At 36.1% G+C, this 25,955-nt stretch overlaps 2 protein-coding genes across 2 annotated transcripts in view; both read left to right on the top strand.

Annotated features, from left to right (window-relative positions):
* LOC148063818 (laminin subunit alpha-3-like) overlaps window positions 1–12,739 on the top strand; it is an 82,489-nt gene extending 69,750 nt beyond the window's left edge. The window contains exons 60-77 of the mRNA XM_087810230.1: window positions 60–208; window positions 1,190–1,384; window positions 1,452–1,600; window positions 1,670–1,826; window positions 1,900–2,027; window positions 2,643–2,790; window positions 2,856–2,951; window positions 3,026–3,183; window positions 4,169–4,286; window positions 4,352–4,758; window positions 4,842–4,959; window positions 7,271–7,401; window positions 7,480–7,660; window positions 8,912–9,070; window positions 9,127–9,292; window positions 10,105–10,259; window positions 10,350–10,563; window positions 11,933–12,739. Of these exons, the coding sequence (XP_087666356.1) occupies window positions 60–208; window positions 1,190–1,384; window positions 1,452–1,600; window positions 1,670–1,826; window positions 1,900–2,027; window positions 2,643–2,790; window positions 2,856–2,951; window positions 3,026–3,183; window positions 4,169–4,286; window positions 4,352–4,758; window positions 4,842–4,959; window positions 7,271–7,401; window positions 7,480–7,660; window positions 8,912–9,070; window positions 9,127–9,292; window positions 10,105–10,259; window positions 10,350–10,563; window positions 11,933–12,075 (2,972 nt within the window). The 3' untranslated portion in view covers window positions 12,076–12,739. The remainder of the gene's footprint in view (window positions 1–59; window positions 209–1,189; window positions 1,385–1,451; window positions 1,601–1,669; window positions 1,827–1,899; window positions 2,028–2,642; window positions 2,791–2,855; window positions 2,952–3,025; window positions 3,184–4,168; window positions 4,287–4,351; window positions 4,759–4,841; window positions 4,960–7,270; window positions 7,402–7,479; window positions 7,661–8,911; window positions 9,071–9,126; window positions 9,293–10,104; window positions 10,260–10,349; window positions 10,564–11,932) is intronic.
* Window positions 12,740–15,068: 2,329 nt separating this feature from the next.
* LOC148063819 (tetratricopeptide repeat protein 39C-like) lies at window positions 15,069–25,340 on the top strand. The gene is made up of 14 exons (XM_087811299.1): window positions 15,069–15,584; window positions 17,827–17,875; window positions 17,963–18,091; window positions 20,229–20,334; window positions 20,393–20,756; window positions 21,798–21,966; window positions 22,037–22,130; window positions 23,270–23,377; window positions 23,440–23,549; window positions 23,613–23,736; window positions 23,795–23,892; window positions 23,976–24,080; window positions 24,148–24,186; window positions 25,109–25,340. Exons 1-14 carry the CDS (start codon window positions 15,445–15,447, stop codon window positions 25,190–25,192), a joined length of 1,719 nt encoding a protein of 572 aa, XP_087667425.1. The 5' UTR covers window positions 15,069–15,444; the 3' UTR covers window positions 25,193–25,340.
* The last annotated feature ends 615 nt before the right edge of the window (window positions 25,341–25,955 follow it).

The following is a 25,955-nucleotide window of genomic DNA, read 5'->3' on the forward strand; positions in this document are numbered from 1 at the left end:
GGGTTCTATACAGTCAGGGCTCAATGGAAGTTTCCTCATTGACCTTCAATCGTCTTCAGTTAAGAACCTGCTGAACAACATTCCCACGTTGCGCGACAAGATAACGGAGGTGGAGGAGCTGACTCAGGCCTCCGACCTGGGCAACATCACTGATAACATCAAGAAGATCAAGGAGCTGATCGAACACGCCCGGGACGCCGCCAACAAGGTGACCGTCCACTTTTATCTTGATTGTCCACCCTGGTCCCACCTGACCTCTTCGCCCTTCTCAGTTTAAACTTCCATGAATGTCATTGGTTGACGTTTCTCTTCTCCTTCTCTTCTTCCTTATCTCCATCCTTCAGACTACGATAACTTTTGCCTCAAACTTCTCCACAGTCCTAATAAAATCTAGTTATATGTAGAAACATCGTAGATTTCCACTCTTTCCACTATGCCTGCACTGTCTTTTTTACCTACTAACTTAGAGGTGTGCGAAAACATCTAAACACTGGTATATTGCAAATTGTTTTTCACAATACTGTATTAATAATCAACAGCAATTTATCATTTGTTGGCTTTAAAATCATATTTAATTTGTTATCATAGTTATTTTATGGTTTGTATTTGAAAAAAATGTACATAAAATAAATTAATTACATTTTTTTAAATGATGAAAATATTCATTAAACTTCCGGGCCACAAAATGGCAGCATTAATTACGTCTTCTGAGCTTAAGGAACAAAGAAATCCTGGGAGATCCCGGCTATGACTGAGGACGAGAGGATACAGTCGACTCCAGCAGCTTTTAAAGCTGATGTTTGGACATATTTTGGTTTCAAAACAAATGAAAACACTTACGACTTTGTCAAGAGTCATGCGGTCTTTAAATTCTACAACACCAGAGTCAAGTACTCGGCAATACTACAAATATATCCTTGTTACTACAGTATTACAATATATCGCAATATTTTGAATATATTCATCAGTATAGTGATGCGTATCATATCGCCGGATTCTTGCCAATAAACGCCCCTATTTTGAACATCGATAAATCTCTGGTTGGATTGGATTTGTAGCAACTTCAGCTTTTCCGTCATGCCTGCACTCTCTTCGTGTGACTTTCATTGCTCCCAGACCTACTGGTAAGCACGGTTCTTCGGGTTCCAGAATCACATGACGTTTTTCTTGTGTCATTCCTTCCTCCCAGGTCGCCATACCAATGAGGTTCGATGGTAACGGTCACGTAGAGCTGCGCCCTCCGGAGAGCATCGACGACCTGAAGGCCTACACCGACCTGTCCCTGTCCTTGCAAAGAGCTCTGGGCCGAGGGGACGGAAAACGCAGACGCAGACAGGCCGGAGAAAACCCCAACATGTTTGTGTTGTATCTCGGCAACAAAGACGTAAGTGAATGGACCGAAACCATTTTTCGTTAAGGTGCGAGTCTCAAACTAACTAAGTGTTATTTAGGGTGCAACGAACTACATCGGTATGTTTGTGAGGAACAAGGTGCTCTACGGTGTCTACAAACTCAATGGAGTCGAGTACGAAATGGAAACAGGCAAAACCACCGAATCTGCGTCTGAGCTGGCTACGTTTGATAAAGTCCGCTTACAAAGGTAGATTAAAATACCTTTTGTTTATAGTTGCAATATTTATTATTATTTTTCTTTTTCCTTTTCTTTTAGAATTTATCAGGACGCAAAACTGACCCTCACCACAGTGACTAAAGAAGGGACCATAAATACCACGAGCGTTAGAGAAGGAGACGCATCCAACAACCTTCTGGATCTCACTTCTGAAGACGTGGTGTTCTACGTGGGCGGTTACCCCGACAGCTTCACTGTGAGACCAAATTGTTCAAAATGAGAAAAAAAAAAACAGAGTTGGACACTCACCTTTCAATGTTTCTCTTCAGCCACCAGCTTCTCTCCAGTTTCCCAAATATACCGGCTGCATCGAGTTCTCCTCCTTCAACGGCAGATCTGTCAGCATGTATAATTTCAAGAGCGCTGAGAAAGTCAACCCACAAAACCCGTGCAGCAGGTCAGTCATTGTAGATCGATATTAGCTTTTACTTCGTCACATTTTAGCCCCATCTCTGTGATTAGTTTAAAAATATATATATAACATTGCATTCATAATTCATTTAATTATAATCATATATAACACATTTTCTTATTTTTAATTTAATTTTTAATTATAATATCTTTTTCATATATATACATATATATATATATATATATATATTTTTTTTTTTTTTGTTCTTACCATTTATTTAGCAATATCAGAATTAGCACTTGAACTCAACGCAAACGCAACAAATCCCCCAAATAATACCGTCAAAAATAACAAAGATAGAAACACGGCTTGAGAAATGTTTATAAATATTGCTTAATACTTGAGGATAATTTGTTTTTTAAAGCACTGTTTTGATCTTGTTTTTAGTACGGAAAAAACTTCACTGACTTCTCTTTAATTCACCTTAATCTTTATTTATTTGTGAATTTTCGAATGGAATTTTTCATTTTATTTAGTCTGGGAAACACTGTAGTATTTGTAGATCATTACCTGTATTTTTTTCTCCTTTAAACGAGGGTTGAGTTTGACTCCCTGGTCTAAATAAAACACTTCACACGTTGACTCTCCCTTACATTCCAGAAATGTGCCACCTGTGGATATTAATTTCTATGAAGGCACCGGATATGGCAAAGTGGACATGGGAAGCTCTACTACGACGAACCTTCAAATCAATTTCTCCATCCGCACTCGTGCAGAAAACGGTTTGCTCTTCTTCGTGGGAAATGATGTGAGTCGCCGACGAGCCTTTTCTACATACAGGAGCGAGTTAACACTCCGTCTCTGTGTTCACAGGAGAAATATGTGGCCTTGGTGATGGACCAGGGGAAAGCTTACATGCACAGCAACGTGATCCCGGCTCCGATCACCAATGATTACAAATTCTTCCCAGTAAGAAGCTTCTATTCGTGACGAGACCAAACACGTTTTGCCCGGAGACGCTTCATTCTATGTTTGTCTTTCAGGAAGACAAATTTAGCGACGTTCTGGTCGTGGTGTTGGGCAGCGGGCTGGTGAAATTCCGCATCGAATCCACTGAAGTAGCATCCGTCCCAGGTTTGCTCACCCCTAAAGAAATCAAAGAGTATTACATCGGAGGGGCTCCGACTGACGTACGAGAAAGGTGGGCCGTCACACTGATCCATCTGTTGCACTGTAAATCTTAAAATAAATCTAAATGTACTAAATTGTATATATATTCGATTTTATGTAACTCTCAATTAATATATAAAAGCTTAATATTCACTCGGATATTAAGAGAAATATATATTGAAAAAACAAAAGAAAAGTATTAATAAAAATACATTCAATTCAATACCTACAAAAAACAAAAAAGAGAGTAACTTTATTGAATTCTCTTAAGAATTGAACTAGTAATTATGAATAAAATAAATACAAATACAATTTTAACATTGTTTTCATGATAACTTATTAGTTTTTTTCTCTGTTCTCATAGATAAATAGATGGATGGATGATGGATGGATGGATGAATAGATAGATGGATGGATACATGATTAGATAGATGTATAGATAGATGATGGATGGATGGATAGATAAATAGATCGATGGATGGATGGATAGATGAATAGATGGATGAATAGATAGATGATGGATACATGATTAGATATATGTATTGATGGATGGATGGATGGATACATGAATAGATAGATGAATAGATAGATGGATGGATACATGAATAGATAGATGAATAGATAGATGGATGGATACATGAATAGATAGATGGATGGATACATGAATAGATAGATGAATAGATAGATGGATGGATACATGAATAGATAGATGAATAGATAGATGGATGGATACATGAATAGATAGATGAATAGATAGATGGATGGATACATGAATAGATATATGTATTGATGGATGGATGGATGGATGGATGAATAGATAGATGGATGGATACATGAATAGATAGATGAATTGATAGATGGATGGATGGATGGATAGATAAGACAGCTTTAATAGAAATACTGAAACAATTCAACAAATACATCAGAAAGATTTAATTAATGTTAACAACAAAAAAAGCAAATATAAAATATAAAAAATAATGTTCTAAAAATATGTCCTTTCCTTTTTCGAACAGATTTAAAATCACCGCACGACCATTCAAAGGCTGTGTGGCCAATACCAAGCTGAACAAAGGTTATAGACCGGTGGACGAGCCGCTGGGCATCAGCAAAGGCTGCCCCCAAGAGTCTCTGGTCAGTTTCTTCTGCTCCTCTGTGTTCCGTGTCGTGCTGGAGTCTATAAATGTTTTGCGTCGTAGGTTTCTCGTAAAGCAGAATTCATCCCTCAAAGCTCCCTGTACAAAGAGCTGCCCGGGTTCAGCCTGGCCAGCGACGTGGTCCTGTCGGTGGGATTCAAGACCACGGAGACGAGGGCTCTGATCCTGCAGAACAAGCAGCAGACCAACGGGGTCCAGGTGGTTCTGGAGAACGGCTACGTGGTCCTGGCCTTCAACAACAAGAAGTTCAAGTCCAACAAACAGTACAACGACGGCCTCTGGCACTACGTGACCGTGTCCAAGAGGAGCGGCAAGGTGGAGCTGGTGGTGGACGATCAGGACCGGGGTCTGGAGCAGCCCGGCACCACCGACATCGCCGGCACCGGCAATTCTCTGTACCTGGGCAAGGATGATCTCAAGGGCTGCCTCTCCAACCTTTACACAAGACGGTAACTTTAGGACCAAAGGAGGGGTAGATGCTCTTCATAACGTTGTTCCCAAAACTGACAATCATTTCCCTCTTTTTTTCCAGGCCTGATCATCTGTTCGAACCAGAAGATTTGAGCACGTTTACGTCTTCTGGGAGAGTTCTGCTGGACGTGTGCGAGAGCGACAGTCCGGCCCAGCAGATGCTGGACAAGCCCAATAAGGTGATTTGGTTTTGACATCTTTTTAGAAATGAATAATGAAAAAAAAAACCACCAAATAAAACTGCTTTTTATTTGTTCGTATAGAGGTTTATCCATCATGATATTGAATGGTTTAGTTTTACATTTCAAAAGTTCAAATGTTGTTGTTTTTTAAGCATCCGATTTAATTCAGTTATTTCTTTGTTGAAAGTTAGTTGTTTTTTTTTATAAATAAAAGAAAAATTGAAGTTTCCTAAATGAATAAATAACTTAGCTCCAACATATTTATATTGAATGATTTTAAAACATATATTTATGAATTATTATGGAAGTTATATACATCAAACTCTGTGTAAAACATTGTTTCATTTTGTAAATATTCAAGTTTTTTTCATCAAAAATGAATTTAATCGAAAAACTAAACTCAACCTTCCAATAAACATATTATTCAATTCAATTATTCAATAAAAAATAACTTCTTAATATAAAAATGATTGAGTTAAATCATAAAAAACACGATTAAATGCTTTAAAAACAACAAGATTTCAACTTTGTTCTGGTTCATGCTGATGAATTCTTGTACTGAGTTTTGATGAGAATCTGATCATTATCCAGTGACTAAAAATAACGAAGCAGGTTCTGTTTGTCAGTCCAGCAGCAGGTTTTCTTTCTGATGTTCTCCAAAAACTGTCTTGTGGTTTGTCGTTCACTATTTGCTGCCTTGTTTCCAGAGATGACGAGGGAGACCCCGTGACCCCCCCAACTCGATCGCTCGCACTCCACTGCATCAATAAATAAAAATAAAAAAACGTTGCATGATCACAGCATCAATCAAACATTATCCATCGTCATGTGTCTTGTCTTCTAATCATCGCCATAAAGACATGAATCACACGAATCCGCTCACGTCTCGTTTCTTGCTTCACTCCTGATCCTAACATCGACCTCTGACCTCTGACCTTGAATCACCTCTAACTGTCTCACAATCACCCCTTCATTTCTCACAAACCTTAATTCAAAACAGTTGTTCATTTGTTTGTCTCATGATCTCACGGGAATGATCTGAAAACATGAGATAAAGGGCGGGGATGAGGATCAGCTACTCCAAGTTACAGTCTGGGTCGTGGTAGAAAGTCTTGTGGGGCAAGTGAGGGAAGGAAGTTATAGAAACGTTGATGTAAAGTCTTAAGTTAGAGCTGAGCTAAAAGGTTAAAGTCTGGGGCTCTTTAGTCAAGTTGCTGCCCCTGTGACCCTGGATTTACGAGGTCATAATTGGGACATGATTTCACGGACGCTCTGTTGATGTGGTCGTAATGGCCTCCATGTTGCAGGGACGTGGATCACCTCCTATTATCGGGCCCACTTCTATTTTAGGCTCTTGTTTGGACTCCAGCTGTAATAAGAGCTGAGCCAGAAGACAGTTTTATCTTTTAATCACGTCATTCACTCTGGAGAAGCTTCATCAATGAAAGTTTATTTTTTAACTCAACATAAAAATGATTTAAACATGTTTTTTTAAATAATAAAATACAAAGTTTTCAAGTTTAAAATAACGGAGAACAAGAGTCGACCCAGTGTAGCATGTTCAGGTATCTACACTGTTTTTTTGGTATCCATGGCGACAGCACCTTGTTGCGTAGCGACAGAAGTCTGAGCATGTCATCGCAAATAAAAGGAAGATACAAAGTTGAATTTCTAAGGTTTTAAAATCATAAATAAATGTAATTATTACATTCACTTTTAATTTAAAATACATTTTTCATTAGTTGATATTCACGTTTTTATTCATATTATTTTTCATAATATCGAATGTTTTTTAAAAGTTATACTTAAGTGCCCGATTAGAAGGAAAACAAAAGACATCCCATAATGATCTAGGGACAGTCTCGCCATCTCTCATTAAGCACTCTTAAAAAAAACAATGTTAATTGATGCTATATTTGACCATTATTTCTTCTTTTTTTTAAAAATCACAAATATTTTCGTGTAATGTTTCAAAACTGAAGCTTGAAAAAAAACCTTTTTCTGTCCTTTTATGTTTTTATTAATAAAGTATTTATTTTTGGATGTTTATTTTTGAAAATAATTTTCTATTAACAATGATTTATATATAATACTTTTGTGTCCTAATATTCTCATTTTATATTGACTTTTATCTTAAGATATTTTATTGTCATATTGTTATTAAAAAATAAACATTTAGTTTTTATTTTGCGTTTATATTTATATTATTATTTTTTAAACTAGTAAAAAAGGGTTGCGTTTATGTTTTTGCGTGTACTGCTTTTAACCTTAAGAATATAAAATAAATAATTTAAACGTTTGTTTCCAGGACTCGTCAAAGTCCACGAACGACGCCTCGTCTCACTGCCTCCAGCCCGCCCTGCTCAGACACGCCCACCACATGGGAGGACCAATCAGCAGCCTCAGCTACGGCCTCCCTCTCCAGGTGCTGCTGCCCCGGTGAGTCACGTGACTGTCCTTTTTTTCCAGCCAGTGACGTCACGCTGAGGCATCTGGTCACGTGTGCGTCCCTCACAGGCCTCACTTCTCTCTGGACGTCAAGACGCGCTCGGCCGAGGGGCTGCTGTTCTTCGCCGCCACCAGAGGGGGCGCCTCTCACCTGGCGCTCTACGTGTCCAAGGGCAGAATCCGACTCTCTGTGGGCAAGAACAAGGAGATCTTCAACCGGGAGAAGTACAACGATGGGAGGTGGCACTCGGTGAGTCCTTTGTTATTCTTGTTTTTTCAACGTATATTGTTTAATAATATATTATTTCAATCATAAAATGATGTACCGTTATATTGTGACTCATATTTCAGCATCTGTGTCAACATATTTTATAAAGAAAGAATATAAATATACAATAAAACACTTTATAATCGTTCAAGTGCTAATAAATATTTATGTTTTAGTATATATTTATATGTATATATTTTAGAGTATTTTTTAATAAAATATTTTTTACTGTTTAGGCGCTTGTGAAATATAAATATAAATTACTTACCTACTTAAATTATTTATTTATTCAAATGTGAAAAAAAAAAAAAAGCGTTTATTATCTCGATATTGAATATTTGAACAGTGATTTATTTTTATATTTAATGTTATATTTTTTCCATCTGGTTAAAAAAACAAATTAATATCTCTGGTCATTCTTTTTTCATTTATATTATTTATCTTTTTTTTATATATATAGTTCTTGTTGTTATCTTGACAAAGAATAAGTGTAGTTAGTCTTTATAGTTTTTATGTGATATATTTTCATCTAGCCATTCACAAAAAAAATGATATTGTAAAAAATAAATAAAAATAATAATATTATTAAATTTTAATTGTATTATTTTTGATTTCCTAGATATATATAGATAATAACAAGAAGAATATCATGTATTAATAAAATAAAACTACTATTTTCTGTAACCATTTATTATTTAGTGAAATATTGTTTTCTATTTATTAAATTATTTATTTAATAAAATGATATATAATTAAAATATATATAGACTGTTGTCATGTATTGAATTATTTATTTTTAAATAATTTTTTTACTAAAGTATTTTAAATGTTATGTTGTAAAAAACATGTATTTTCTTGTCAGACGCTTTAGAAAATGGCTCCATTACTTTTTTTTAATATATTACAGGATATAGACTAACAAGAAGAATATCATGTATTAATAATATAAATATCAACTACATTTCATGTAACCATTTATTTTTTACTGAAATATTATTTTCTAATTATTCTTTTTTTTATTTATTTTAATTATATATATATATATATTTATATATACAGTTGTCATGTATTGAATTATTTATTTTTAAATTATTTTTTACTAAAGTATTTTATATGATATGTTGTAAATCATGTATTTTCTTGTCAGACACTTTAGAAAACAGCTCCATTATTTTTATAATAATGCTTTTTATTATTAATTCATTAAATAATATTATGAATTTAAAACCCCAGGTGATGTTCAGCCTGGAGAAGAAGAAGTTCCGGCTGGTGGTCGACGGGATCCGAGCTCTGGACGGACAGCTGACGGCGGCCGAGCTCTCGTCCATGAAGCACTTCACGTCCCCGGTGTTCGTGGGCAACGCTCCGGAGTCTCTCCACAAGCTGCTGAAGGTGAGGAACCTCTGGTCCTCCTCGAAGGAACCACTGACTCCTGATCTCCATCGCAGGCCAAAGCGCTTCCCAAGCACAGCGTGTCCGGCTGCGTGAGGAACTTCAAGATGAACGGAGCAGCCATGCTGAAGCCCAGCAGCAACCGAGGGGCGGGGCCTTGCTTTGACGGACAGACGCAGAGAGGAGCCTATTTCTCCGGCGACGGAGGACACGTCGTCATCAGTAAGAAACGCTTTGTGATCCCTGTGTGTCCTCTGGGTACTCCGGTTTCCTCCCGCGGACTAACAACATTTATAGCTGACTCTAGTTTAGGTGCTTGAGGCCCAGGGACCCGAATTTGGCCTGAAAAGTCACTTCTTGTCGTCAGAAAGAGTTGGAAATCTTCCTTTTTATGTTTGTTTTCACATGTGACACAACACACACTAATGCAAAATCTTATTTTTGATTTTTTAATTTCCTTCAACAATATCATTATTTTTTCATTTGTGTATTTTATGTTGTATTTTTATTATTCATTACTAGTTTAACTCTAAATATGTAAATGCGGTTTTTGTTTTCTCCTCTTTTTATGTCATTTTTTTGTGAATATTTATTTTCAGTTTTATTTTTTTGTCGGGAAAAAAAAGTTTGCTTTTATATCAGATAAATGATTTAAAAAAAAGAAAAGTTTCATAAAATCATATCGTTTTGCAAAGTAATCTTGATCTTAATTAACATTTTTTTTTGTTCAATTTTATTTAAAGTGTCTTATCACGACAAAGGTTATCTCAAGACACTTGAAGAAACTTCCTTTTACAAGGCAGAAACCTGGAGCAGAACGAGACTCAGTGTTGATGGAGGGAGAAAAAAGTGAGGGAAGATAGTTTAGTAGTAATAGTTATAAAATGTGGCCCCTAGTTTCATGGCTTCAACAGTTTTCGTTCCTTTTTTTCTGATACACTTTTGCCATTTATGACCATTTTTATTAACTTATTATCTTTGTAAACAATTTCCTCATAATGAAAAATACCGACTTCCTTTTTTTCTCGCCGCAGACGAGTCGTTCGTGGTCGGCTCCAGCTTCGAGATGCTGATGAACATCCGTCCTCGGGCGCTGACCGGGCTCCTGCTGCACGTCGGGGACTCCGGACGGAACCAGGACGGACCCGACGCCGGTCACTACCTCAGCGTCTACATGCTGGACGGAGAGGTGAGACCGGGACGGCGTTTACTTCCCACAATGCACTGCATTTTTTAATGTAAGAACATGTATGATTAAAGCTGATTTTCTCACTTAAAGATCGTCGCTCGCGTGAACAACGGCAGAGGCGAGTTCCGGGTGTCGGTTCAGCCCAAGAAGCCGCTCTGTGACGGAACGTTCCACAAGATTTCGGTGATCAAGAGGAAGAACGTGGTGCAGCTGTACGTGGACACTCTGGACAACTACAAGATCGGACCCCCGACCTCCACCACCACTCTGACCAAAGACCCGCTGTTTGTCGGCGGCGTGCCCGGTGAGTTCCTTTTGATCTGATCATGCAATAAGATGGAAGTAGGCCACGGACCTTAGAGCCCGAGCTGGGGTGTAAGGCTGGATCAGATCACTGATGTAAGGTCTGACCATGAATAGATCTGAAAGTAAGAACCAGAATTTTAAAGTTGATCCTGAAAGAAACTGACAGCCAGTGAAGAGTTTTAAGTTTTAAGTTTTAAGGATCGGAGAAATGTGAGTTCTTCTACTAGAGCGGGTCAGAATTCTCACTGCAGAGTTTAGTATTAACTGCAGGCGAGACAGATCCTTCTTGTTAAGACATGAAAACAAACTGTTACAATAGTCCAGACGTGAAAATGTGACACTTTTGTGAACACACGTGTACCTTAACACTCTAATACTGCAGCTATTTCTTCAGGGGCCACAGTTCATACAGTGTGTTAAAGTTTCGAGGGGCCCTTAAAACTAAAATAAATGAGAAGTATAAAATTGAGTTATATGTAAATAGTTGAACTGTTTTATTTATTTTATTTTACATTTTATTTCATGTTTATATCGAAATAAATTCCCATGTAGTGGTTTTCCCTGAAAACAGAAATAAAACAATTCTGATTCTAATAAAATTTACCTAAAAATGTAAAAATCATATTTTGTGTTACAATCATTATTTCATGATAATATTATTATTATAATATGGTATTTCATATCATATATATTTTTTTTAGATAAAATGTGATATAAAAGCACTTTTCGCCCCAAAATATTATTTTTATATTCATAAAAATGACAAACGCACACAACAAAAGTCCTCAAACAAAAAATATTTAGTCATATTTAGAGACTAAATTGTTAGTTTCTTCAAGGTCAAAAGGGCCACATGAATCCAGTCAAAGGGCTGCATGTGGCCAGCGGGCCTGATCTTGACAGAAGCACGTTTAGCTCCGTTAATAAACTAATAAATAAACTAATAAATAAATAGGGGATTACAGGTCTTAGAGGGATAAATAAAGTAAGATCCATCAAGTGTTTTATTTAACCTTAAATATGTAATAAAATGTAAAAAAAAAAAAAGGGAATTCAAAAAACCCCGAAGTGATGGTTTTTATTCCTAAAATCTTTTTGGAATTTTGTGTTGAACTGGTTATATAGAAGTTCAATTTTAAACTTCTGAATGACAAAATATTGATGTCACTCTTCACGTTTAGCATGAAATGTGCTGCTTTAAGTAATGAAGGAAGTAGTGCTGCCCCCTAGTGGAGTTTACTTAAGATCTACATATTAAATCTGCTCTCAAATCTCCTAGAACTGACACATTGTTGGTGATGAAGTAGCATCAATAATGACTATAATCCTCCTTGATATTCTGACGCGTGAGTTTTCCCCACCGGCAGAAGCTGTGGTGCAGAACGCTCCTCCCGTCACCACCTCCTTCGTCGGCTGCATCCAGGACATGAAGCTCAACGGCGAACCCGTCGCCTTCGACAGGTTGTCCTCCGTCTTCGGTCCCGTCAATCTGCGGGAGTGTCCCGGATGATCCGTGGTATAGCATCGGTTGAAAAAAACAAACAAACAAAAAAACCCATAGAGGGACCATGTCCACATTTTTTTGAACGTGCAATCTGATACAGAGACGGTGAATGTGTGTGTGTGTGTGTGTCATTTGTGTTATTCTCACAATATTTATTTGTAATTCTCGTCACTCCAGAAAAAGCTTTTTTCTTCCCGATCATTTGATTTATTTGGAAGCTTTTATTATCTGATTCTACGAAGCTACTCCAGCAGCACTTTAAGACGCCTCTTGACACGGTGCTACGATGAAACCATAATCTCTATGTGTTGTCTTTGTGTTGCAGTTTACATCTTTGTACCGACTTTTTTCAAATCAGGGTTTTTGTGCTTGCATGATATTTTCCAACGTTGTCTCTTTTTTGTTGTTGTTTTTAATCAATGTTGTTTTATGGGGTCGTTTGCATTCCTTCTTTTTAAGGCTGAAAACACAAAAACATGCATGATTTGTTGACTTTTCAAGAGCATTCTTTTGATTTCAATCCCTGTACAAACTCCTCCCTCTTTTCATTGATGATAATCTGATGGAATCTTTTCTCGAGATGATCTGGAGCTTTTTGTTAAATTATATTTTTCATTTTGTACATATTTGGATTGTTCTTAAATAAAGATGATTTCAAGCTAAAATAAAACGCCTTTTATGTCACAGAACATGTACTTGAAAAATATGTGATTTTGTTAATAATTCTATATTGAATTGTTGTGATACGTTGTGGGATGTTCGTCTACATCCTCTAGATCTATGGCAGTCATAGATTTGTGGATAAATATTGATTTACAGCTTCATGAATCTGTTATTTTTGACATTGATATAAGAGTCATAGCTGAAATATTACGTTTTAATTATCAATATATTTAAAATTATATTTTCAAAATCTTTAACCTTAAACCATATTTAATGGTCTGAGACCTTTCAATTCGCTGAAAATATAAATCTAAATTCGTTTTAAACAATCAATGGATATGGAAAAAGCTGAATGAACTGATAAATAATGTCAAAAGGATTATCAAACGTAGATTTTAAACAATATAGAGTACGGCTGTGGTAGTAAAGGATTACAAGGAAGACGCAACTCCTATTTAATGGTGTTTTGGGAATTTGAATGGATGGATGGATGGATGGATGCATGGATGGATGGATGGATGGATGGATGGATGGATGGATGGATGGGTGGGTGGATGGATGGATGGGTGGGTGGATGGATGGATGGGTGGATGGATGGATGGATGGATGGATGGATGGATGGATGGATGGATGGATGGATGGATGGATGGGTGGGTGGGTGGATGGATGGATGGGTGGATGGATGGATGGATGGATGGATGGGTGGGTGGATGGATGGATGGGTGGATGGATGGATGGATGGATGGATGGATGGATGGATGGATGGAAGGATGGATGGATGGATGGAAGGATGGATGGATGGATGGATGGATGGATGGATGGACGGAAGGATGGATGGATGGATGGATGGATGGATGGATAGATAGAACTTTATTGATCCAATAAGATACCACAATATAGACGCTTAGTCACAAATAACACAGACAAAGGACACAAACATTAACATGGAATACAGTCATGTTTTCACTTCACTTCTGCCCCCAAACTCTTGAATTAAACAATCTAATAGCACGAGGATTAATGAGTCCCTGAGACTATTAGTGTTGCATCATGGGAAGGAAGGGTAGAAAAAGATGAATGAACAAATAATATAAAAAGGATTAGCAAACGTGGATTTTGAACAATATAGAGCCGTGGTAGTAAAGGATTACAAGGAAGACGCTCCTATTAAATGGCGTTTTGGGAATTTAGCGTAAAGTTCAGCGAAAACTCTCCAGATTTAAGTTTGACTCAAAAGTGAAGAATCCTGAGTGACAGTTAACTTGACAGCAGTGTGATGTACGCGCTGTATTTGTATTTAAATGTTGTTAAGTGACTCGATCACACGTCGTTGTTGTCATTGTTAGACTAGTAGTGATGCTGGAATGAAAGAGAGGATGAACTTTTCTAGATGAAAAATTCAACGTATATATATATTTCTGATTCTGATAAATTAAGATTATTTTTATAGTATTTATTTTTAAATGAAATATTTGAAACAAGAGATATTTGTTGTTTACAAAATCGCACCAGATCCGAAAAAAAAACACTTGATGAAATATAAGAAACATAAAAAAAACCCATAAAAACAATAATAATAGACAGAAAATAATGATAAAAACACATTTAAATGTGTTCACAAAATGAAGTTATCCAACAACAACTGAATCTTTAGAAAACCCAAAGCAAAAATCACATGTTCCTATGTATATCCCAGACTAAATCACATACATTTAATTTAATTTAATCTTTTTATTACTTTGAGTGTACATCTTTAATGTGCAATATCTAATGAATATTTGTGATATTTTCTGAGGATGAAGAAAAGATCCATAAGACGCTCACTTGTTTATCTTGATAAAACAACAGTATGTCTTTGAGAAGATAGTATTTATTATTATATAATGTATTATTATAGTAACATTATTCAATTTAATAAACACTGCTATATCCTTCCAGTATTTTTTTGATGGTGTCGACATTCACAGTTAGTTTCAATGAATCGAGATATAATATATAAATATAAATATGCATTTGTATTAATGTGATACATTTTTTAAATTTAATCTCCTTTATTTTATTCGACATTACATTTTATTTTTTAAATAAAAACACGTTTCTCCCCCAATATTTATCTTTCATAATTGCATTCCAAAGTACTAACACTTATTTAAAGAATAGTTTATTTAAGATCGACTTCCGCGTTCGATCACGCATCTGGAGTTTTGATTGGATCCGAGCTCAGCAATCACAATACGTCACGCCCACCTCAGTGTTGCGTTCATAGCAGTTATGTATCTACGATCGCTTTCTTCTAATAACATGTTTTTAAAAGTATTTTGGGACAAAAACACACATGCCTCGATTTTAAATTGTCCTTGAAATTATTTTTATTCGCTTTTGATTTTTCTTTAGGTTTATAAAGCTCGTTTAACGGAGTTGAGTTTTGAAAATTCACATTTCCAATTTGCCTTTGAACGCGGCGTGTTTCCTGACATTGCGTGAGCAGCGACAGAAGCTCAGTCAGCCTCAGAACATCCACCTCGACGCTGCGGTTCGCCGCCGAACACATCGATTTCAACGCAGAAAATAATCGAACTTAAATCCGGAATAATGTCGGTGTCCCGGAACCGCGCCGACGGCTGAGTCTCGTCCACCTGTCGGCGTCCTCACCTCGTCTTCCTTTCCCGCCGACTGTCCGTCCCCCGCGCCCCGCCCCGGCGGTTCCTCCGCATGGCCGAACCGAAGCCCCCCGCCGCGGAGGCGACCCCGGTCCCGGACCTGGAGGCGGACGCGGAGCTGGCTCTGGAGGGCATCAACCTGCTGCTCAACAACGGCTTCAAGCAGAGCGACGAGCTGTTCCGAGCCCACAGGTATGTGTGTTCAACGAGTCACGAGACGAAACCGGTTAAAACTCAACAAGTTTTTTAACTCGGGAGTTTCAGCGACACCTGCAGTGACACGAGTCGCCTGCAGTGGGCGCTACACACCCTGATCTAAAAGTCAACTTCGATAATAAACTCTCTGAAGTATAAGTACTGCTTATATAACGTACTATAGCTTAGAAACTATATTATATTTCAGGGTGGGATCTACTCCGAGTCTCTCATGGATCTGTCAGATCAAAGTACCGATACTTCGGTTCATTTAGCCGAAAACTTAGTCATGTTTGTATCAACAAAATACTTTAAAGACTTCATGACATCGTTCTAGAACTAACTTAAAATATGTTCTTTTAACTATGAGCAACAAAACATATTTTTACAAATTTACTCAATAGTTATATTTCAATATAAATATAATATATAATATATAAAACATTTTTTTGCTTTCAACTCACATTTTATTTTCAACATAGTTATTATATGGTTAGTATTTCATTAAAGTGTGTATAAAAGTAAATAGTTTATTTATTTATTTACTATTAACATGCACATAAAGACGGGGTTTGTTCATTTTTGTTTGCCATTAAACGTCCGGCCGCTAGATGGCAGCAGTCGTTACGTCCTCCGCAACTAAAGAAACCATATATAATATCCGGTGAGATCCGGTGTAGACTGAGGACGAGAGGATACAGTCGACTCCAGGAGCTTTTAAAAGCTGATGTTTGGACATATTTTGGTTTCAAAACAAATGAAAGCAGTTACGACTTCATCAAGAGTCATGTGGTCTGTAAATACTGCAACACCAGCGTCAAGTACTCGATAATACTACAAATATATCCTTGTTACTACAGTATCACAATATATCGTACTGTTGACCCTGTATCGTAATGTGTATCGTATTTTCCGATTCTTGCCAATAAACATTGCTAAAATATGTAAGTAAGTAATATAAATGTATATATTTTTAAATAATTTAAGGTAAAGTAGAACTTTTGATGAAAAATTGTTTTTCCAATACAGACGATTGTTCATAAAAAAGAATAAGAACAAGAACAAAGATATAAAAAGAAAGAACAAAAACAAGATGACACAATCTAGGTCTAAAGATAAATAACAAAAACAAACGATACAAAGAATATTTCACCTGCCTTTTAAAACCTTTAAGAGTATTTAAATATGTTTAAATCTATTTTTAGTTGCTTTTATTCATTTGTTATTTTAAAACGCAAATACACGCAATGTTTCAAGATCCATTTTTTAATGCTAACGCTATGGAAAATCCCAGCGAAGTCCAAAAACCCCCAAACAAAATTGAGGTTAGGTAGAACTTTACTTTATTCATCCATACAATTTCATACCATTATTATTATTTTTACCTGCATATTTTGTACACACAAGTATCACAAAAAGTATTTAACATAAACGAAAATTACAGCAAACCCCCAAATAATTTAAACTTAAAAGATATTTAAATAAACATTTACACAGTGTACTGTATACTTCTTTGTGACTATTTGTAATATTGACACAATATGTTTTTATATGGTTACTGTTTTTTATTTTTATTTTTTTTAACATTCTATCTTTTCAGTCTATTGATTTATTTCATTCTTTATTTTTAAAATCTTTACGCAATTTAATTTCATGTGATGTGGGCTTTAGCAAGTTTCGCAATACGTGTCTAATATTAGCATTTCCGTAAATGATGGCAGAGTAAAAAAACAAAAAAAAAACATAAAACAGGAAGTAACTCAAGTCTGATCAGGAAACAAGTTTTCCTTTTTTTTAATTTTTTTAGAACCTGATGGACTTGTAGATAAACTTAAAAAGTTACTTATTTTCTATATATTTCAGAGCCTGAATAGTAAAATGTCAAATTAAAAGCTGTATTAATAAAGTTTTTTCCCCTCTTGTAAATAAAAAACAACAACCAAAAAAAAAGGACTCAAGTCAATTATCTCTCGGTACTGGTTCCAGGACCCCCCGCTGGTGCCCCCCAATGTTCCCCGACCACTTAAAGCTCAAATGTCATTTCTCCCGCTAATTGCACCGCCGCGGGCGTCTTCCTGTTTTCACCGCGTCAGCAAAAAAGAAAGTCATCTCACAATAAAGTTCTACCTTACCTTACGTCCTCGCGACACCTTCATGTGACCCCAGTATCTGACCCACCTTCATGTGACCCCAGTATCTGACCCGGATCGTGACTCACTTCCTTTTGATCCGTTGACAGGAATCAAAGTCCTCTGATGAGTTTCGGCTCCAGCTTCGTGAGTTTTCTGGTGAGTGGAGGGAAAAAAAAGTGTCGTCGCTGCTACACAAGCGTTGTGTGTGTTTTTTTTTTTTTTAACGAGTGTGTGTCGTCCTAGAACGCCATGATGACCTTCGAGGGCGAGAAGATGCAGGTGGCGTTCGAGGACCTCAAGGCCACGGAGAAACTGTGCGAGAGCGAGAACTTCGGGATGATGGAGTCGCTGAAGAACAAGATCAGAAGAAACGTGAGCGACGACTTTTTACAAAACATGGATTTAAACTTAAAAATAAGTAATATTTCTAAGCTACACATTTTTTATTCGAGCTTCTTGACGATTACAGCAGAATTCAACAAACTATATTTGATTTATTTTTAACATAAATTGAAGCAATTTTAACCAGATTTTTGTCAATGTCTTCGAATCGGTTGTATTTTTATATAGTTCTATATATCTATAAATAAACTATGTTAATACACTTGCATTTTGGTATGAAAAACTATTGAATAATAATTAATTTGTGGATTATTTGCTTAGATTTATTTTAAAATTAAAAATATTTAGCAACTTTCTTTTATTTCCATTTTATATTAGTCTGTTCTTTTTTTGTATTTATTTGAATGTTATTTATTTAACCTTTTAATTCTATATAATCAGCAATTTAGCTTTTTTATATTTAATTTTAAGATGAGCTTATATTTATATATATATTTTTTAAACTTTTTTGTTAAACTTTAAAATTGTTACTTATTTTATTTAAAACATTTAATTATATAGAATTATTGTGGATGAGTTGAGTTGAATTCATTCATTCTGCCATTTTCTTTTTAAATTGAGCTATTTTGGATTAATTTTTTCAGCTTATTTATATTTTACTTATTTATTTACTTCAATACCAAAGTATGTAGAGAAATAAACAATACATTTTGTTTTGTAAAAATTACATTTATTTATTGTAATTAATTAATTATTAATGAAATTTCTTGGAATAATGATATTTAGCAAATAATATAAAATTCATGCATTTATTTTCGTTTACTGTTCATTCATTAATTGTTTATTTAAAGTAACTGCTTTTATTTATATATAAAATATATATTTGATTTTAAAATATTTTTTTCCCATTAAAAGTAGTTTTGTTGAATAAATATGACAATGTTTTCATTTATTTAATCCGTTGATGTCACTGTTTATTTATTATTATTTATTTAGGGAAAATGTTGAAATGATTAGCTGAATGTTTGAACTTTATTCGAAGCCTCAATAGTATAAATGATGATGTTGAAATAATTTCATGAAGGTTTGCACTTTATTCGAAGCCTAAATGGTTTAAATGATAATGTTAAAGTGATTTCATGAAGGTTTGCACTTTATTCAAACCTAAATGGTATAAATGATAAAGTTAAAGTGATTTCATGAAAGATTTCACTTTATTCGACGCCTAAATAATTTAAAGGATAATGTTAAAGTGATTTCATGAAGGTTTGCACTTTATTTAAAGCCTAAACGGTTTAAATGATAATGTTAAATTGATTTAATGAAGGTTTGCACTTTATTCGGACCTAAATGGTATAAATTATAAAGTTAAAGTGATTTCATGAAAGATTGCACTTTATTCAACGCCTAAGTAATTTAAAGGATAATGTTGAAGTGATTTCATGAAGGTTTGCCCTTTATTCAAAGCCTAAACGGTTTAAATGATAATGTTAAATTGATTTAATGAAGGTTTGCACTTTATTCGAACCTAAATGGTATAAATGATAAAGTTAAAGTGATTTCATGAAAGATTGCACTTTATTCGACGCCTAAATAATTTAAAGGATAATGTTAAAGTGATTTCATGAAAGTTTGCACTTTATTCGAAGCCTTAATGCTATAAATGATAATGTTAAATTGATTTAATGAAGGTTTGCACTTTATTCGAAGCCTTAATGCTATAAATGATTATGTTACATTGATTTAATGAAAGTTTGCTCTTTATTCGAACCTAAATGCTATAAATGATAAGGTGATTTCATGAAGGTTTGCACTTTATTCGAAGCCTTAATGCTATAAATGATTATGTTACATTGATTTAATGAAAGTTTGCTTTTTATTCGAACCTAAATGCTATAAATGATAAGGTGATTTCATGAAGGTTTGCACTTTATTCGAAGCCTTAATGGTATAAATGATTATGTTACATTGATTTAATGAAAGTTTGCTCTTTATTCAAACCTAAATGCTATAAATGATAATGTTATAGTGATTTAATATATGTTTGCACTTTATTCAAAGCCTAAATGGTATAAATTATAAGGTGATTTCATGAAGGTTTGCACTTTATTCGAAGCCTAAATGCAATAAATGTAAAAGTGGTGACTCATCTGTGTGGGCGGCTCAGGATCCTCACCGGTGGACTGCAGCCGATCGCCTCCAGAGGCAGATCATCGTGGCCGACTGTCAGGTGTACCTGGCCGTGCTGTCCTTCATCAAGCAGGAGCTGTCGGGTGAGAACCCTCTGGACCACAGTCGTGGGCGTCGACGCTGATCTTCTCTCCCTCTCAGCCTACATCAAGGGCGGCTGGGTGCTCAGGAAGGCCTGGAAGATGTACAACAAGTGCTACGGCGACATCACGCGCCTGCAGGAGGGCGGCCGGCGGAGACCGTCGTCCGAACACAAGCGCTCGCCGTCCTCCTCCTGCTCCTCGTCCTCCTCCTCGCAGGACCCCGGCATCGGCCCGGAGACCCTGGACCGGCTCAAGGGCTCGGTCAGCTTCGGCTACGGCCTCTTCCACCTGTGCATCTCCATGGTGCCGCCGCACCTGCTGAAGATCGTCAACCTGCTGGGTTTCCCCGGCGACCGAGGTCAGGGTCTGGCGGCGCTGACCTACGCCAGCGAGAGCCGAGACATGAAGGCGCCGCTCGCCACGTGAGTGTGTGAGTCCGGGTGTGTACTTGTGGAGGTCGCTGCCACAATATTCCCCAAGTCAAGAATTAAATACATTTTTTTGGGAAAATGTACATCAATTATTTCTATATCGGTTTAATTTTTCATTTAATAATTACATTCGTTGGTTCAATAATAAAGTTTAATTTAATACATTTTCAAAATAAATTGTTTTTTACATAGGGTTTGATATTCTTATTCCAATAATTGCAAAATATATTTTTTCAATTGAATATTCATTCATTTGAAGTCTCTTGAATTCAATAGAAACATGTTGGTATAATAGAGCAACAGAGCACCGAGCTACTGGATCAAACTTTCGGCCAATCACACGACGCGCAGACGATCACGTGACCGATCGTTGGCGCTTTTTTGTCTTTCCTTTAAATATGTTTAAAAATATATATTTATTGTATTTTAAATGTTTTTTGTTTTATCCATTTATTTTTAAGTTTTTATATATACTAAAAAAAACATGATTCTTTGATCTTTTTTTTCAGTTTTTATTGTTATAAAGTTTCCTTTTAAATTAGGTTTAATGATGTACATATAATTTAAAGAACTAGAAATAAAGCAACAGTTAATTTAGATTTATATAAAATATATATTTAAACAAATATACATTTTAAGGAATATTGATTTAATATCAATTTAGTTCTCACTGTAACTTTATTTATATACTGTATATATATATATATATATATATATATATATACAAACTTTATTTAAATGGATATGAATAAAACAGTATTTAATTTAGATATTTATTTTAATTATTGGAAGAAGAAAATCAAACTAACTAACTAAATTAAGTAAGTAAGTCATTTTTATTTGTATAGCGCTTTTCCACAAGAAAAATAAATAGATTTCATCATTAAAAATAAATATAGAAATGATTGAATATGATTATTAAGGAAATGCTTGAACCACAACATTTCAATAAATTCAATATATTCTGGTGCTACTGATAATAATACTCGTATCATGAAATAAATCGTGAGCGTCTCTCACTGTGACCTCCAGCCTCGCCCTCTTGTGGTACCACACGGTAGTGCAGCCCTTCTTCGCCCTGGACGGCTTGGACACGCAGGCGGGCCTCAGAGAAGCCAAGTCCATCCTCCGCCAGAGAGAGTCCACCTACCCGGACTCCTCGCTCTTCATGTTCTTCAGAGGCCGAGTCCAGCGTCTGGAGGTAGATCCGCTGGACTCGTGGGGTTTTCTGTTTTGACCTCTGACCTTTGACCATTGTTTTCGCGTCGCAGTGTCACATCAGCGGCGCCTTGACGTCCTTCAGCAGCGCCTTAGACCTGGCGTCGGACCAGAAGGAGATCCAGCACGTGTGCTTGTATGAAATAGGTATGTAGCTGCGAGCGATGGAAGGGTTTGAAGGTTCGAGGAAGAGTTGAAGTGAGTTTAGATTCAGAAGAAGATCTAAGAAGATCAGTCATAACAGCAGCTTTTCTGTCACAAACTAGTTCATCAACTTGTTTTCTCTTTTCCACTTTTATTATCATATACAGTGTATATGTTTTATACGTTGACGTTAACCGATGCTTTTAAACACAATTTATTTTTCTTATTTTATGTATATGTCTTATATACATTTTGACATTTATTTCCATCATTTTTATTTTACATTTTTAATGCATTATTATTTTTAATTAATGTATTTCCCCCCCAGTTCTTAGTGTTATAAAGTTGTCTTAACAAATTAAAACATGTTTTCTTCAGTTCTTATTATATTAAATTTTTTTTTTTCTTTTTACATCTAAATAAATATACGTTTTAATATTTTGAATCTATCTAAGCCAAAAAAGATACATTAAATAAACAATTTAATGCTTTTTTTCTTTTTTTTTTTACACTTTTCATGATCAAATTTTGTGAAATATCTTGTTTTTAAAATGTCATTAATATTAATTTAAAACATCTTTTCTAATCTTACAGTTTTATAAAGTTTTTTTTTCTCCACTTAAACAGTTTTTCCCCCTCATCCCTGCACTAACACTGATATATATATATATATATCAATCTGTATTTTTTAAAATATTTATTTTCCCTTATTAGATGCGTTTTTAAAATGTATTTTATTTATATATTATATTAAATGTTTTTTTAATCATGTTCTCACTCTTTTACCTTTGTTCTATACAGTATATTTTAATATATTAATACTTTAATGAATGTATTTAGATTATTTTTTTTGGGGGAAATGTATCATTAATTTATTTTCATTCTTTCAATTATTTATACTGTTAAAATAGAAAACAAACAAGTTACAGTAAAGGTGATATATTAACCTTTAAATCAAAATAAACTAACTTAAACTTGACTAGTTTCGTAGGCAGAAACCTAATTAAGACGAGACGCGTAAAGAAGAAGCTCCACCTATTGCTCTTCCGAAAAAAAAAACCTTTAGGCTCCGTCCCTAAACCAGTAGAGTTTACCCTTCTAGCTCAGCTCTCCCTTGCGTTAAAAGTCTGGTTCTGGTCCAGGCTGGTGCAGCATGATCGAGCTGAACTACGGCGACGCCTTCCGAGCGTTCGAGCGCCTCAGGCTGGAGTCGCGCTGGTCTCAGTGCTACTACGCCTACCTGACCGGAGGTGAGTCCAGGAGACCCTAAAAAGACCCCCTTCCTCCTGTGACCCTGTGACCCTTCCTGCAGTGTGTCAAGGAGCCGCCGGCGACCTGCAGGGGGCGCTCTCCATCTTCAAGGAAGTCCAGAGGCTGTTCCGGCGGAGGACCAATCAGATCGAGCTGTTCTCGGTGAAGAAGGTGAGCGGGCGGCGGGCGGCGAGCGTGAGACGGCGTCGACCTTTGACCTCGTGTCTCCTTCAGGCGGAGAAGCTGCGAACCTCCAGCCTGTCCCGGGATCTGTGCGTCCTGTCCACCATCGAGATCCTGTACCTGTGGAAGGCTCTTCCCAACTGCTCCGGCGACAAGCTGCGCGTCATGATCGGAGGTTTGGTCGCCTGTCCGTCACCCGCCGGGGCGCAGACTGACCGCCATCTTTGTCTCAGCGCTGCAGGCCGTGGACGACGTCTCCAGCGCCGGCCTCAAGAACCTGCTGCTCGGCACCGTCGCCAGATGCCTGGACCGGCCCGGTGAAGCCGCGCAGGTGCCTGACCCCCCCCCCTCCCTCCCTCACCCCCCCGGGTCTTTCTGACCCTCCTCTGGTTTAACGTCTCCTCGTCTCCGCAGTACTTCCAGCGAGCGGCGCAGGACGAGGTCGGCCTCCTGAGCAACTCGTACGTTCAGCCGTACGCCTGCTACGAGCTCGCCTGCGTGCTGATCAAGAGTCCGGAGGTGAGTCCGGAGAACTTTCCAGAGACTCCTCGGATCCTGAGACCTTTTTTCTGTCTTTGTGTTCCAGTCGAGCGACAAGGGTTGGAAGCTGATGCTTCAGGCTAAGGTTTGTTCTGAGCCTCGTGCTCTCGCTTCGTGACCATCTCTGGGACTCGTGGTGCTCACATGGAGCCGCTGGCTTCAGCTCGCCCCCTGGTGGTGACAGTGGGCGGTGCAGGCCTAACATGCAGCTATTTATGCATTTAGATTGAAATGCGGATTTTAACATCAGGAGATAATTGTAATGTTTTAACTCCTTTGATATTACATGTTTCACATTGTTTATTTTCATAATTTGGACATTTTTCCATTTTTATTAATTCATCCACTCATTTTAAAATGCCTTTTAATAATATTTAAAATTAACATTAACGTATTTTTTCTTACTAACAGCTTGAAAACCTTTTTTTTTTAACAATTTTCTAGAATGATCTCATCAATTAATAGCAATTCTCACCTCATTTTAAAATACTGTTTATTTATTTTATAAGTTTTAAATGTATTTTCTCACCAACACCTTGAATACATTTTATTTCTGTTTTAAAAACTTTTTTTTTCCTCATTTAATTTTCTTACCCGAACCCCGTGAAAGATAAAAAAAACAACCTTATATAACTTACTTAAAAAACAGAAATATAATTTAAAAAAATGTACATGTACATAAATGTTTTTTTTTTAATCATTTTTACTTTTCCTTCCTTCCTTACTGTACTTTTTATAATGATTTTTATTTGGTAAAAACTCTAACCCCTTTAATTACTTCATAAAACTATTCATTTATATTTTTTCCATTCATTAACTTCTGTCCCCATTTAAAAAAAAAAAGTGATTGGGATTTCAAAATGTTTCTGGAGTTTAACAGAATTTCCACATTCAGGATTAATAAACCTTTGACGGATGATTAAAGCAAATCTTCACGTTTAATCATCCGTCAAATGTCACTGGAAGTGAACTCGTTCAACGACTGACTCTGGATCTGTGGCCCTCAGGAGGAGTTCGCTGGTTACGACTTCGAGAACCGGCTCCACGTTCGGATCCACTCGGCTCTCGCCACCAAGAAAGCGTCGCCGTGATCCTCGACGTCCTCGAGCCTCCGGATTATGATTCGATACTTTTTCATCTTTCCTACGTCAACTGTTACACGAGCCAAAGTCACTTTTTATCTCAGACTCTCAATGTGAACTGGATTTTCTTTTATAACATGAATAAAATAACTTATTTATAATGTTGTGTTTCAGCTTTTTTTTTGGTTCATTGCTTTAGGAAGAAAAGTGTGTTTTCTCTGAACATTTAACTAGTTAATATTGAAGTTAAGTTTTTCACCCAAACCCTAATATTTACTTTATTCTTCTCTTAATATAGTCAATTATTTCATAATTTATTAGTCATTTTTACATTAACATTAACCCAAAACCTATTTGTTATATATTCATGAACATTTCTCTTTCAAGATTATTTAATTTTGTTAAAAAAATATTTAATTTCTAAGCTTTAAACCAATTTATTTATTTTAAACAGTGTATTTTTGTAAACATGACGTTTAACATGACATCTTAAGATGTTTCTATTTGTTCAGGCTTTTCCTTGATTTTCTGGAACTCCTGTTGTGTTATCAGTTTTATCTTGACCTTTAAAGTATATACTTTATTGTATATTGTTTTGATTGTTTAAGCGCTTTGTGACCCTGGTCTGGAAAAGCGCTATATAAATAAAAATTACTTACTTACTTAAATATTTGATTTCTAAAACTGCAGTTATTCAAGTTTTCATCGAAACAAATCCAAGCAAAAACAACAAACACTTTCCCAACCATCGACCGAGACGACTCTCTAAAGA

This window comes from Callionymus lyra, chromosome 16 (genome assembly GCF_982586985.1).
Source record: "Callionymus lyra chromosome 16, fCalLyr1.hap1.1, whole genome shotgun sequence".
Lineage (NCBI taxonomy): Eukaryota > Metazoa > Chordata > Actinopteri > Syngnathiformes > Callionymidae > Callionymus > Callionymus lyra.